Below are 16,815 nucleotides of genomic sequence, written 5' to 3'. Positions count from 1 at the left end.
TCCGTGAGGGAATTTACTAGGAGGGTAAACGATCGAAAAATCACAGGTCGACCATAACTGTTACCAGTAGAAGTTCTGGAGGATGTGAAAGAAAATTTGACTCGCTCACCCAGAAAATCACTCAGAAAGTTATCTTCATAGACTAGGCTTTCACTACCTACAGCTTTCAGCGGCAGTAAAAAATTACAATCGCATCGGTGTCGTTCAAGAACTGAAAGAAGTAGATCACGAAAAACGTTTACAATATTGTCGCTAGTTTCGTTCTTTTGCTGATGACAACGGTACTGAAATATTGGATCGTGTTTATTTTAGTGATGTGGCAGAGTTTTACTTGGATGGCTACATTAATAGTCAAAAATGCCGAATATGAAGAGCTTAAAATCCTCATGCGTTTCATGAACGGCCATTACACGCACGTAAAATTAATTTTGGTAAACATAGTCCGTTGGTAATGACAATGTTCGAGCGCTTTCGGAAATTATTACTCCATCCTCAGAAACAATGATCTAATGTATATTATAAATATTTACTTCACATATCTATATTTATAATAAAATATTTTTGAAATAAATATAACAATTGATCGTCAAAGAGGTAAAATAATGTCAACGTTTATCCGTCATGTGAGTAAGGTCACAATTGTTATGTGCACGTAAAATTGGTGTTTAGTGTGCAATCTCCTGGCTTCGTCTATTAGGGCCTTTATTTTTTTATAAATCTGTAGACGATGTAGTTTATCGTAAATTTAATCGAACAGTTTATTGCCATGTTAGATTTACACGAACAAGAATGTTAGTTCCAGCAGGATAAAGCAACACTGCTAACGAAACGCTGGATATGTCACGGGAATTTTTTCGCCATCGTTTGAGATCAAAAGGGTTGTGACCTCCAAGATCCCCAGATCTTACACCAGCTGACTTTTCCTCTGGGAGTATTTAAAAAGTGTAATTTTTAAAAACAATCCTCATACACTTGACGAATTGAAGGCTAACATTGAAAATGAGATCCCAAACATTATGAAAAGTGGCTGCAAATTTTATGAAACGTGTACGAACCTGCATCGGGATCACAGGAAATCATTTTGAACATCTATTGTAAAGTTATTAAAGGTAATTTGAATATTTTTTTGTAAGTATTTTATTAACATTAATATTTTTGTAATAAATTCACGTCGTCAAACAAAGGGGTTGCGTCCTTTTTGCGTTATTTTACATATAACATCCTTTTTTAGTTATCTGTGGAATAACTTATCTTTTTTTTCTTTTTTCTATTTAACCTCCGGGACCATCATTAGTTATTACTTCAGAGGATGAGATGAATGAGTTGTAGCGTGTGAAAATGCCATGCCTGACCGGGATTCAAACCCGGATCTCCGCATGAAAGGCCGAGACGCTACCACTCGCGCCACGGAGACCGGCGGAATAACTTATCTACCAATCAAGAACTGATCTATATAATAACTAATTAGATCTGGATAAAATATTTATTTATTTATTAATATTTTAAATGAAATTAAAACGTATATTTAGGCCACTAAACGAAAGATATATTTTTACAATTAAATTAGGTATAGTAAGAAATTGTTAAGTACTTACATTTTGACTATCCACATTGGCACCGTAATCGACTAGTATCCGCACCATATCGACATCTCTTTTACGTGCTGCTAAATGAAGTGCGGTATCACCGTTCTCTGTTGTAGCTTTTAATTGATCGACAGTCTGTTGAGCTAATAATTCTCTACACATCGACTGGTTACCGGCTTCAACGGCGAGAAGCAGAGGTATTTTCCCTTTCTGTAAATTTTTTAATGCAGTTGATAATAAATTTTTCCAACCTCCCACAGTCCCGGCACCTTTATTTTGCGATAGCGGTATACCGGCTTGTAATTTATTTCTAGTAACAAAACTATTCAAAGTATTACTTAAAGCTGAATTTACAGTCCTGTTCGATGACGGATTATTTAAATTTGACGAACTTAAAGTTTTATTTAACACACTTTTATCATCCGCATCGTCACCTCCGTTTAAGTCGGCGACTAAATTTGCGTCATCTAATTTTTTGTCTTTCAATTTCCCTAAGGAATTTTTATTCAACGGAAATCGACGAGGCATTTTAATCTTTTATGAATACATCTCAGTTTAAAATATATAAATTTTAAATATAATATTATCATAAGTTTATCATGAATTATCATGTTGATAACAAGTATATCATATAATAAACCATGTTTAATAATACAAATATGTTTATATTTTACTCCATAGTGTATTTTCATCACTGGAACTCCCCTTTTATATATTCTATAACATTCAAATTGTTTTCATCAAGTTAATAATGAAAAAATAGTACTACCTATCATTTAGATAAAAGTATAAATGCTAGGACATAAAAATATAGTTAATTTTATTAAATAACCAAAACTAGTGCGAAAATTACAACAAAAAAACTGATCTAACTAAATATTTTTAAACCTAAAATTAGTTAACTTATCCATAAACAATCCAATTACACGGATATATAAATAGGAATCCAATTTATTATAACCAGTTACTGATAGCAGATGAAGTCTTTAATTTATTTTACAATACACTTTCTAGTAATTTTTTCTCTATTATTATTATTTTTTTTTTTTATTAAAAATGAGAAAAATGACAACTGTTTCTCTGCAGCATTTAAAATATTTCCGTAAACTCTACAGACACATACTACTCTTTTTTTCAATTTTGTTATCACGCTATTAAATCAATAAGAACTCCGTTAAATTCTGTAGTCGTTTATTTTATTAGAAAAGTTCAAAATAAGGAGGAAAAATATAACAAAGATATCATGTATGAAATACAAATATATTATAACAAAATTTGTTTAAGGAGTTATTTAAAGGGTTTATAAATTTATTGTTCCAATTTTCTTTCTATGCGTATAATAATTAAAAATTTATTACTGTATGAGGAATACAATGTTTTTAAGGCTACAATTATTACTATTAATTGAGATTTTAAATTATTATATATTTTCTCACCATTAACGGTAACTAAAATTGGAGTAAAAACTGAACCTACTTAATCAAATAAATATTTACTACACAAATACTATCTTTCCAATCAAAACTCTCAAGTATCTTTTTAATGTCTGTGATTTAATTAACACAAATCAAAAATTTTTCGAAATTATTTTAAAATCAACTAATTTTCAAACGCGCTATATATATATTTAAGAATAATGATTTATAATCTGGGGGCCGTAAAATTTTAAAATTTTGGTTGGTATTTTCCTATTAAATCCACAGGATTCTTCACACTTTTAATAATTTAATTATACGTATCTATAAAATTTCCATTCCTGAAAATAATATAAAAACAAAGACCAACTACCCAATAAAGGATTTCCTGCCCAAGTGAATAAATGAAGCTACCCCAAACTCCAAAAAACATATAACATCATAAAAAAAATCAACAAAAATAACATAAACAAAAATTCGGTTACATTTACGACATCTCCTTTAAAGTTATTTTGTACAATTCATGTTTTGATAAAGGTATAAGCCGAATATCGTGTTTGACGTCGTACTGGAAAATATCACCGTACTGGGATTCTGTCCTCTAGAAGAGTAATAAACAATAAGTGTATCAATTTTTTTTTACTTGCGAAAAAAGTGTAACCAATTAAACAACAATATTACAATTTTCTGGTGTTTTTTGTTGTTTTTTTTTTTTTTTGGTATTTTTTTTACAATTTTCTGGTGTTTTTTTTTGGTATTTTTTTTATTATACCTATCTGTAAAATTTTCATTCCTGTTATGCTGAAGTTATTAAAGATTTTTTTTAAATTGATTTATGTGTTTAAATAATTAAATAAATTTACTAAATGTTTCTTAGTTTGTAGTTAAAATAAAGTTTATTTTTTGCGTACCTATCATTTCGATTTATTCTAAAATAAACCTTTAGGAGTTCCCTTTAATCGAGAAAGCCGCTGTTATATATCTACAGTACCACGGAATATTGTTTGTCAAATATACATGTATAAATAAAATGGATACGATATATAATTTTACATTTCGGCTAGCTAAATTTTTGAAAACTTTACACACGGCCTTGTAACCAATAAGAGTAGATTTTTGAGTCGAAGGGTCCCGACTGCGTCATTAACCAATATAATTCATATAAAACTGATGTAGGTAGCTAACAACAATTGCAGTCGGTGACCGTCAGCTAAATATAAAAAAATTCACGGGAATAGATTGGAACAAATACTTCTACAAGATTTGCATTTTCACACACAAAAAATCCGAATAAAAAATTGGACCACAGAGTCTTAATTATAAAAATTGACAAAAGTATATATTTATAGGATAAAAAATTTATCAGAGCGATTTATTTAGCAATAATAGAATTTTTATATTATTTGCAAGAATCAGATGTTCTTGGTTGAAATTGTAAATTACGTCAAGAAAAAGATTTAGCTCGAACAGATTATTATGTCGAACTTTTACAGACGTTACAGGATAAAATATTGACATACAACACCGTAAAATCATCACTACAACTTTCTGAATCCCACTACGGTAAAGACTCAATGATCGGACATAAAATTTTATAAATGGCGAAACAAAACAAAAATCTAGTAACATTTACGACATCTCCTGGAAAGTTATCTTATACAATCCATGTTTTGATAAACCTATACGCCGAATATTGTATTTGAAGGTCGAACTGGAAAATAATGCCTTAATAGGATTCTGTCCTCCAGAAGGGTAATAAACATTAAGTGTAGCAATTTTTTTCCCTTGCGAAAAAAGTGTAACCAATTACACAATGCTTCGGAAATAACTAACAATGAACATTTATTAGAAATATTCGTGCCCTTAGAAGTAAGAACATACCCTCTTTTAAAAATTAAAATTTTTTTAAAAATGTTCAAGTGATTCAAAACCCACCTTGGATACCCTACAGAAAGTTCAGTCTGTATGTGTCCAAGTATATAGATAACTATTTGTGTAGAATTTATTTTAAGTTAATTTTGATAATTTTGTAGGAATGTTGATGAGCCTTGAAATTTTATGAACATAAGATTTCTTTGAGCAATATATTAAAAAATTCACGGGTTAGAATGAAGGAATTTAAACAGGGAATCTTTGTAATAATTTATGAAAATTAAAAGCGTTTCAGATTTTACAATGAAGCGATTAAAAATATCACCTACGGAAAGAAAGAGGAATGTGATATTCCTAAAGAGAATTGATGTAGAAAGAATCAAAAAGAGGAATTAAACAAGACGGAAGGGAAATCTGGTGGATTCTCTAGAAGAATTGAAGCACATTAAAAATATTTTTTGGGGAATAATGTGAAGATGGGGGTAGAATATGGAAGAACTTAGACAAAAACTAACGAAACGGGAGCATTGAGTGATGTGAAAAGCTACAAATTTGTATTTGTATTTTACAAGAGATTAGGAAATTAAACAGATTGGTAATTAGTTTAGTTTGCACCTACTGAACAGAAAATACGGCCCCTAAACAAGTCTACCTACAGTCGTCCTCACCAAATCACATCAAGGATAGAATAGGTCTTAGGCCCTCGCAGCTTCAACATAGAACCAGCTAGTCCTGATCTAAACCCGAAATGGAAAAGAAAGAATAACGAAAGGAAAAGATGTAAGTGATAAGAACCACTGATGATGGAATCATAATACGAAAAAACCATCCTACTAAGAGGTTAGCGAAACGAGAAGATCCCCTCGGGTACTGAACACCTAAATATTTCCAAAGATGCGGGGTATTTTTACTGTAGATGGAAGCAGGACACACTGATGAGCGATTTTGAGTCGACAACTTAAACATATGTTTCAATAAAATATGTTTTCTTCAGAAATCAGATACACCAGAAGTGACTGAAACCTTTTTTTAAATACACAATTTAAAATTGGAAGACGTAAATATCTACGCAACATTGTTTCATTATTGTGATCAGTCAATCTATCAGTCAGCTATCAGTAGTCAGCTATTTATAGTCAGCTAAATCTACACATTTAGCTGACCACATCAAAATTATTAAGGAAATTTTTAAATAAAAAAATCTCTATTTACAAAATACTTCTTTTAAAGGTTAGTTTTAATATTTAGAAACAAGTTATACAAATAAACTCATTTTTATATAAAAAAAAATTGTGATTTCAAAGTAAAGTAATTTAAATTTCAGTTTACGCATTTGTTTTTCAGTTTATGATTAAAGAATCATTTTTACACTGTTATAACTGCAACGGATGAGTTTTAAACGGAAGTTGATGTCATAACTTTTTTTTTTTTTTTAAACAAGGTTTATATATCTATGTAAAATAATAAATCACATCCGTGCAAGGTAATTAATTAAAGTTTTCTTTTTTTTACTTAAGGAAAAAAAACAGAAACGAATATCATACGAGTATTAATATCTATAGTTATACAAAAACATTTTCAACTTTTCTCACATTTCATAATTTCACACTGTTTGATTATATTTAGCGTTACTCACTAAGATATATAACATGATAACACACGATATTAGTAAATTACTTCCTTCATATCGAATCAAAGCATAAACTGTCTTAAAAATTATTTAATTTCCAAACATTCTGTTGATAAAAAATAAACTGAAATAAAAAATAAAAAAAATAATTTAAATCCGTAGAATAATGATTTTCATGGCAAATAATACAAATTAAAACTAAAAAATTTATAGTTTAATGTTAAAATGGATTTCAGTTTTTAACTAGAGATATTCTATCGAAAATCGTTTTCATGTAAATTAAGATACATTATTTTTATCTTATTATAAGTCTGATGAATAAACAGGCTCTAGAAATTAATTATTTATTAAAGCACAAAGTTGTAGATCTAAACAAAATACACATGTATTTAAACACCTATACATGCGCAGTATATAGATACCACTGCTAATGAGATAGTCAATTTATACACAGATTAAGTAAAACTAATTTTTTCATACTATATAAAATAGAATCTAAAAATATCTATCATCTACCATTTTTTTACTGTATTCACTTGCGACAAATCAAGAAGAAAACTTTCATGTAACTTACTACATTTTTTTAACATAAAAATATACTAATTAATAACATATATCAACTTTATGAAATTAGAATTCAGTTCATAGGTCTACGAAAATAAAGACCAACTGTTTCGAACTGAATGACCCTTAAAGAAATAAAATACCTTATTATCCTCCAAAATATTAATTACTGTTTTAAGTTTCGTTAAACAAAGAGTCATTTTTTGTATTTATTTATTACAATGTATTTTAAATGAAGATGCCGATTTCCTGTTAGTACTTTACATTTACATATTCTCTAGCTGTATACGCTGTAACTTAATATTTCTGTTGATAATTTTATTGCCGAAGACATGAAAACAGAAAACGACCGTAAACATGTAAAATAACAATTAGTTCAAAAATTGCTAAGTTTATAAAAGTACTATAATTAATTATAAAATTAAAAATTAGTAACAATATATATATTAAAAGTCACCTTACTAAGTTAAAAAATTAAAATAATGTCAAAGCTTAAAATACTTGTACAGACATGGCTGTTTGCATTCTAACAGTTTACTCCATTATTCTTTCAAACAGTATTCTAAAAGTATACTCTTAGAATGTAAACAGTCATGACATTTTAATGTTTCAAACATTTTAATGTTTGACATTATTTTAGTTTTTTAATATAATTATTATATTTTAGCTCCTGATGATGGTTTTGAAATAAACCGAAAGATCTCGCTCGCTCATACTTAATTTGCTGATAAGTTGGATTTTCATTTTTAATAATTTATTAAATAAATCAGCGATAACCATGTTTGAAAAATTAATAATTTAAAAATAAAACATTCAACACCAACGAACCAATTAAAAAAGCAAATAAAAAAGATTACCAATCAAATACAATAAATTTGTCCATAATGCAGTAAACAAACGTAATGGTTTTTTGTTTTACGTAATAGAACTTACAAGCATGCAAAAAAATATATATATTTCTTAATAAGTAACAGAAAATTGGCTGTTTGTAAGAAAGAAAGCAGTAAATAAGATATTACCTAAAATGCTAAAGTTGAACAATTACAAGTATAACAAACGATCTAATTACCAAAAACAATTTTTTAGATTGAGAAAAAATTAAAAATAAAATTCATGTAATTAGACAAAATTAATAATGTAACAGAAATTTGTATAATTTTAATCCATGTTTCACGTTTACATAAATTTTTCCATATAATTATTCAAAATGAATCATAAAAAAAAATCTACAACAGTAATAAATTACATTGAGTTGGACTCATACGCGCACGTAGTCTAAATATGTAAGAAAAATGTTTTATATTTTAAATCTAAATATAAAACAAAGATATTTTTTAACATTGTTTTAAAAATTTAATAAATATTATTGTGATAAACACAAATAATCCATGAATCTTGGCTACAAAACTGCAATTATATTACAAGATAAAAAAACAGATTAAAAATTAGTTATTCAAAAAATAAAGATAAGTATCTTGTAATACATATTTGTATCACTTATACGACTTTGTATGTAATTAATTTTAAGATAGATAGCTTATTTATGAAAAAAATAAAAGGAAATTTTAGCGTTCAAATAAAGCTACAGTAACATATCTTCATATTTTTCCTAACTTAAAGCAGGTAAAAATGTTAAAAACAGATAAATAAAATGACTAATTTTTATAACTAGGTCTATTTTATCAACTTTTACATGCACCAGTAACGTAAAATTTTTACGAAAGCATATCTATACATACAAATTGAATGCAGTACGTGAAAATATTTCGTTAAAAATGCAGATAAAGGAAATGTATATCGAAAAATATAATATACAAAGAATATTCGAGGAAGAAATTATAATAAATGATTACAGATATTATTAATTATTAAAATTCTAATACCTAATTTTTTAGATTGAAATGGAACTTTTCTACAAACATTGTTCCATCGAAAAAATTAAAGAAAATTAAAAACGAAGACATAATTAATAACAGATAGAATGGAGCTAAAGTTTTAATAAAAATTCTACAATTAAATGAGACATTTTAAACGAATAATTTACTTTTTTATATTATTTTAAACAAATTACATATCTTTAATTTATCAAACAAGTAAATATAAATTTTGCTCATCGGAAATAGTTATTCCTGATGACCTCAACAAATAAAAAGACTTTATTTTTTATCAGTACAAAAGATTATAATCGAAACCATAACACAAATTATTGTTACAATAGATTTTCATAAATTTTATCAAACATAAACTATATAATAATAATTCCTTAAGATTAGAAATTTAAAAAGTTAAAAGACTTAAATCAAATAAAATAAAAATGTTGCAAAGTGCCCTTTAAATTACTTTTTTTTAAATCAGAGCTCTCAAAAAGAATCTACACAAATAAAATAATCTAAATAAAAAGATATAAATTATCTCTACTGTTGCTTAAATTTATTATTTTATTACTTTTAATAGAATTTAATAAAATATAAACCATAAAAAAATGTTACACAAGTTAAATTAACATAATTAAAAAACTATTCTCATTGAATTTACAGTGCTTATATTAATTTATAAGTCCATTTTAGGGTCATTATTACAAAAAAAAAATTACTTAATTTGGAATAAAAAAGGAAGTTAAAAAAACCATAAATTTCTAAAATTCCTACATATAATACTCACATACAATAAAAAAATTAACTACAGTATATTAGTATAAAAGAAAGAAGAAAAAAACACAAAAAAGGCAGCTTTTTATTTGTAATAACGACAATAAATTACGAAAAATATTTCATACAGACGGTAAGCCTGTACATGAAAATAAAATATTACGTTTAACTTATCTACTTTTCTTCGATAATATCTAGCCAGTATCGGTTTCAAAACAGGAGAAGAACCGTACATCCCTGATCAAAATTCATAAACTATAGAAGCGTACGAATTGTGTGAGTGAACACAGACTGTTGAGAAGATAACATAAGAGTATAGAGAATCTCACTGGCACTGATCGCGTTCGATCCAAACCGAAAATAGCAGCAAACAACAACAACAGTGAAGTTTACGGCAGTGGCGCAGCGACATTGCAACAGTTGCAACTTTTGAATTGATAAAAAACACGCACTTAATTTTTTTTAATAATAATATGACACTATAAATCAAAACATATACAAATATAAAGATTAATTTAAAAAAAGACAAAACAAAATGAGATCACTACAATTTTTTAACTCACAACATTCTGACTGAGAAATAATTTAGGAACAGCATGTTACTCCTTCCCTTTTACTGAATATAATGTAGAGGGGAAAAAAGCTATATTCCTATTGGTCGAAGTTGCAATGCTTAGCAGTCTTGTCAGTTGAAATAAAATGAGAAAAAATAATAGATAAATATATAAATGGAAACGTCCTTCGCGCTGACTTCAACCGTTTAAATTTTCCTACCTGACTAAAGATCTTTAATAAAAAGACAGCTAAAATATTTGAATTTAAACACTCTGGAGAATAGTACAGATATATTCAGACATTAATTACACCCTTAACCTGCACTAAAAAAAAAAAAAAAATTCTTTTTTTACCTATAAACAATATCATCCATTAACCTCATTTTTAATAAAATTAAGTACACAATCTTAATAATAAAAACTGCTTATTTACGTTTTTATTACTTATTATATACTTTTTATCTATGTTTTTAATTATCTATGATTTTCCCCGTTGTAAAAAAATCTATGCGGACACCACAGCACTTCCTTGTACGTCTATTAAATTACATATACACATTTTTTTGTAAAATGAAAAGTACATAAATTGTTATTTCATTAATAACTTCTGATTTCTTTTTTCTTTTTTTTTTTTTTTATTGAATTATTATTTATCATAAATTATTTTTTTATAATTAGAGGTTAATGAATCAATATATTTAAATAAAAAAAAAGGAAATGAAGTCTGATTCGAACCGATGTGCCTTCCCCTTGTAAGATTCAAATATTTCATTAATTAGAATGTTATTTGGTTATAACTCTGGAACCAATGAAAATAAGTACCACTTATGATATATCGTTGAAAAGCTCTCAATGAGGACTTATTACTGCAAATCCAAATAGTTTTGGATTTTGGGCTTTTTGGATACTTTTGGTTCAGTCGATTGCAATCAAAAGGGGAGGTGCACAACTAGATTGTTGTTACAACAGTCCTAAATCCAAAACATCCTACGGCTTATCGTTTTTGAGTTATGCGAGATACATACGTACAGACGTCACGCCGAAACTAATCAAAATGGTTTCAAGATGGTGAAAATGGATATTCCGTTAAAATCTGAAAACCGAAATTTTTCGTGATCATAGTATTTCCTTTACTTCGTACAAGAAAGTAAAAAGCAATAATGAATTAATGAAAATAAAAGAAAAATAATTTAAAAAATCAAGTAACTTTTTTATCACTTATTTCCTAAAAAAAAGTACCTTAACAATAGTTAATGTCTCATAGTCCTTTCAATTACCTACCGCACTTAAAATTACCGTACCTTTTTGTAATCCCTTCAATGTAAATTGAAAATATTAATAACAAGCATGTAATACGTTTATAACAGTTAGCGATAATTTTTTGGACTTTCAAAACTTGATACCGGCTAAAATTCATAAGCAACTGTTTACCGAGTCGGTGTTAAAACAATGATTAAAAGAAGATTGTTCTAAAATTTTAGAAATAATACCATTCTCACATCGCCTTATAATGTAACTGATACCAACAGACTCTTATCAATTTATACATTGAACTTACTAAGAACTGATCGGTGTAACGTCGTATGTTTGTCGTTACACTGTTCATGTAGTGAAATAGATTAGTCAAATAGAAATAAATTAGTCAAATAGATTCAAAGAAAATTTAATGAGTAGAGACAGACGGAGTCTTTTACGGAATACAATTTTTTAAATTATATAAAAAAAATTCAAATGACCGGAAGTGTAATAAATAATTTTATTGGACCGTCACAATAGTTTTGATCCCTGATAATGCTGAACGAATATGACATGCAATTCTACAGAACTCTAGTCGATTAGTAAGACGACATTCACGGTCATTGATGGAGAAACACCGTTGTATACTCCATCACGATCTTTTTCATCTGTACAAAATCCAAATTGTTCAATGAATTTTGTAAAACTATCTTGAATTTTATACAAATTCATTTAAATATTTTTAAAGTGTGTTAAATATTTCTACGGTATTGCATAGTTTAATTTCATCAGACGAAGTTCATTTCCACTTAATAGGATAGTATAACAAAGGAAACCGTTGAACAACGTTAAATTGTACATAAAAAAACCATTTCATTGTGAAGAATTAACTTTTTGTGTGAAATGACAATGTTTTGCGTAATTATCCTTTATTTATTTGAAAAATCTGATGTGGACATCACACTTCCTAGCACGATCCTCCAATTCTTTAATAAAGATTTTTTTTTCATACTTTTTTTTTATTACATTATTATTTATTGTAAAAACGTTTCTACAATTCACAGGTTAATAATTATTAATAAATAATATATATATAATTTAAAAAAAGGAAATGAAGTAGGATTTATACTCTCGTAAGAATCAAATATTTCATTAATTAAAATTTTATTTGGCTATAACTCTGGAACCAATGAAAATAAGTTTCACTTTTGATACATCGTTGAAAAGCTGTCAATCAGAGCTTATTACTGCAATTAAGAAAAAATTCAAAATTCCAATTTTTTTTATTTTGGACACTTTTGGTGCAGTCGATTGTAATCAAAACAAGAACAACTGGATGTTACAACAGTCAAAGATAAAAAAAAAGTTTCAACATTCTACGGCTAATCGTTTTTCAGTTATGCGAGATACGTACGTACGTTCAGATGTCACGCCAAAACTAGTCAAAATGGAATCATGGATAATCAAAATGAATATTTTCGTTGAAATCTGAAAACCGAAATTTTTCGTGATCACAATACTTCCTTTATTCATATACAGAAGTAAAAACAACAGATGGTGATTATGATATGCTGAAACAACTTTTGATCGGTCGAGTTATAAAATTGTTAGACTTATTTTAAACAAAATTCTTATGATTTGGTTTTCTCGGATTATTTAAAAGGAAACATTTATAATAGGAAACCAAGATCAAGTAAATATTTAAAAACAACTCATATTAGGAAATCAAAACAACGGATAAAATATTGAGATATGTTTCAAAATTTGAAGAATCCAACTGAAGAATCTCAATTTTTTTACTAAAAAAAAAAAAAAACGAGAGGTCATTTGTCTAATATTATTTTTAAACAGCAAGACTATAATTAATGCTTACGGTTTGAGGATAGACATATTCCCTTGTCATACTTATATAAAATATATCAGCCCTATTTTAAATAATTTAGAATTTTCTGAACTTCAGTTTTTAACCATCTTAATGAAACGGATCATCCTACACCTTCTTCTACATAACTTGCTCTGAAAAGATATTTGATATTCCAAAACTATTTCACTTTGTCTACGTCTACTGTTCTATTTAATAAAAAACTCTTTCAATTTAATGTCCGAAAAAACATTTATGAGTGGAGAAAAATAGGAAATGTAAGTTTGACTATTTTAATTAATGATTTTAAAGATCAATTCCAATATTCATTTAATTACCCACTTAATAAATTTATTTCTCATAATGTATACAGAAATTATGAAAATTATTTTCATATAAAATGTAAGAAAGAGAATAGCGTGATTATAGGTATTAAATGGCGTGTTGTTTTACCACAATAATCTGATAATTATTATTGTCTTATAAATCGTTACTTTATACTGCACAAAATGATATACAATTAAAACACTATAACAAAAATTGTTTGTTAAAAATATAGAAAAAAATTATTGAGGTCACTAATATTTCCTTTTTATAGTTTATTTTTATACTAGTCACTGAAAATTTTTTTGCAATTAAAAATGAATTTTAAAACCAATATTTTATTAAGAAAAATACGTTCAGCAAAACTAAAGAAGGTGAAAACGCAGTTGTAGGACTTTTCCGCCACGCGGCTTACATACGCATACACACAAAACTTAATTTAGTACATCAGTGCTACACTCCTTATGGTGACAGGGGGTACTATTGACGCAGTATACCCACTTAACCGCTAGTTTAGAACATTTTTGGGGTGAGGGTGCAAAATTGGAGCATTTTGCAAATATTATTTTTAATTGTTAAAAAAGTACCTAAGAAAAATTAGACCTTAATTAGGGGGCTCGAGATACTGAGTATGACCTTCCTCTACAGCCTCACCCCGTTGACCTTTTAAGTTGAAAATTTAATGGCATTAATTCCCCACGTATAGAAGTAATCTTACCAAGTTGGTCAAAATCGGTCCACTAGTTCTGAAGATATAAGATGATTTAGGCTGCGACACCGAACACACACATGTACATACGAACATCCGGGAAATTTCCAAACAAGATCGGGTGAAAACCGCATATTCCCAAATTGGACCGATTACATACTTTCTCTTCTAAAGCTTTCTTTTTCCTGTTTAGCCTCCAGGAATAACCGTTCAGGTATTACTTCAGAGGATAAGTATGAGTGTAAATGAAGTGTAGTCTTGTACAGTCTCAGTTAAACTGCTCCTGAGATGTGTGGTTAACTGAAACCCAACCACCAAAGAGCACTGGTATCCACGGATCTAGTATTCAGATCCGTATAAAAGTAACTGTCTTTACTAGAACTTGAACGCTGGAACTGTCGACTTCCAAATCAGCTGATTAAGGAAGACGCGTTCACCATTAGACCAACCCGGTGGGTATCCCTTCTAAACCTATAGATCTGCTATAGCACTGAACGGAAAAGTAAAAGTAGAAAATAATGTATTAATAAGTAGAATAAGTAGAAAATAATCCAATGATAATAGACTAGGGTTTCAGTGTAGCTTAAGTGTTATATAGTGTAGCTTAATTAGTCAATTGGTCAATTAGGCTTAATTAGTCACGACTGGTAGGTACTGAAATGACAGTGTGCATGTATCTGTGTTACAGTCAAGGTCTAGAATATTTTATCAATTAGAAATAAATAGTAAATTTATAGTCGATGAATTAAAACCGAAATATTTTTAGCAGTAAAATTAGTACTTATCAACATATTTTTACTAGTAAAAGAATTATTTTTATAAAATAATTAAGTCTGCTAAAATCATTCATAGATTACGAATTACAAAAAGTTGATTTTAAATCTAGGTATATTATAAATTTTTACTGCTAGAAACTTTAAATTTAAAAGTGTTATAAGATTGAAAATGAAAAGGTTAACAAACTGAAAAAAAAGAAGTTCATGGTTAATATATCTATATTAGCGGTATAAATTTTTAGACATCCAGTTAATTTGTACGCAAATAGAAGAAAAGGTATTCTAGAAGATAGTAAAAGTTAATTGTGTAAGATGAAAATGATCAAATACATACAGAAGAAAATTTAAAATTGATGAGATCGTGAAATTGTAATGACCAAAGAAAAAATGGTAAAAAACTATCGAGTAGGATTTAAACCAGTTAAATGATCGATGACTAGCAAAATACTACGTTCTTATTTAATAATTAGAAGATATTTTGGAAATTATTGATATTAGTTTAGTATTAGGCGTAAAGGTAAAAATTATTAATTAAATCTTAAAAATTAAAAAGGTTTTACCCTTAGGGTAAAAAATTGTCCGTGCAGGAATTATAATGATTAGTTTTTGCACAGATTGAATTTTAACTTAAAAATTAATCTTGAGCAAAAATTTCTATAAATTAAATTTCCGAAATAGATTAATTTAACTTTTTTAATAGTTATTAATTAATTATTCAAAGCTAATAGTTTAAACCATTTTTAAACAACGCGTAAATTATATTCAAGATTTAATTTTTGGGATGACATTTTAAGTTAAATTTCGTTCATATTAAATACTTATTTCTTGAAAAATTATGAATAAAGTTTACCTAATATTAACACGAAAAACAAACTAATAAATTTTTTCTAAACAATATATAACTAGATTTAGAGATGCTGGTGCCGAAAATGTTACAGATAACGCTTCTCAGCTTCTCTAAGCTGAGATAGCTTTAGAAAATTACATGAAAATAGTTACCGAATCGAATTATTAAAAAAACATTTTTTATTGCTTAATTCCTTCAATTTAATGTATGTAAGCCAAACTGGTATTAAAAAAAATATATAGAAAAATTATTATTCAAATGACTGATCAAAATTTCGGACTAATTTTAACAGTCATTGTGTTTATCAGCAATTGGCTTAACATAGCCTATTTTTATCATGTTAAGAAACATTAGCCAGAAATTTTACATTAAGTACAAAGAGTAATTAAGTTATACCGAATACAACTTTCTAAAATGAAGTCACGTGAGGTAAAGAACAACAGGTCTTAATTGTAGACTAACTTACAGATTTATTTTACGACTGAAAACTATTCATAAGTAAACTAATTAAAAAGGAAATGTGATAACTAACTTCGGATACTTGTCATTTCTCTAATATTTTGCAGATTTTTTTCTATTTAAACTGTGTTATTAAACAAAAGGCCTACACTTAAATTTTATTAAATACAAAAATAATTTATCTTTTCTAAAAAAAAACATAAATAAATTAAAATGTTAGCGATAACTTTCAAAAAATTGAAATAACTTAAGGAAAACTCGGAGGATTATTTTCACAAACAGCGTAAGAGATTATTTAAGTTAACAGGCGAAAAACTCGCCCCAAAAAAAAACT

At 27.5% G+C, this 16,815-nt stretch overlaps 1 protein-coding gene across 1 annotated transcript in view; it reads right to left on the bottom strand.

The window, feature by feature from the left end:
- The window catches only part of nompC (no mechanoreceptor potential C), a 243,395-nt gene that overhangs the window by 91,542 nt on the left and 135,038 nt on the right, over positions 1–16,815 (bottom strand). The window contains exon 6 of the mRNA XM_075369639.1: positions 1,596–1,796. Coding sequence (XP_075225754.1) covers positions 1,596–1,796 — 201 coding nt within the window. The remainder of the gene's footprint in view (positions 1–1,595; positions 1,797–16,815) is intronic.

This window comes from Lycorma delicatula, chromosome 6 (assembly GCF_047948215.1).
Source record: "Lycorma delicatula isolate Av1 chromosome 6, ASM4794821v1, whole genome shotgun sequence".
Taxonomy (NCBI): domain Eukaryota; kingdom Metazoa; phylum Arthropoda; class Insecta; order Hemiptera; family Fulgoridae; genus Lycorma; species Lycorma delicatula.
This window is presented reverse-complemented; position numbering and strand designations above follow the sequence as displayed.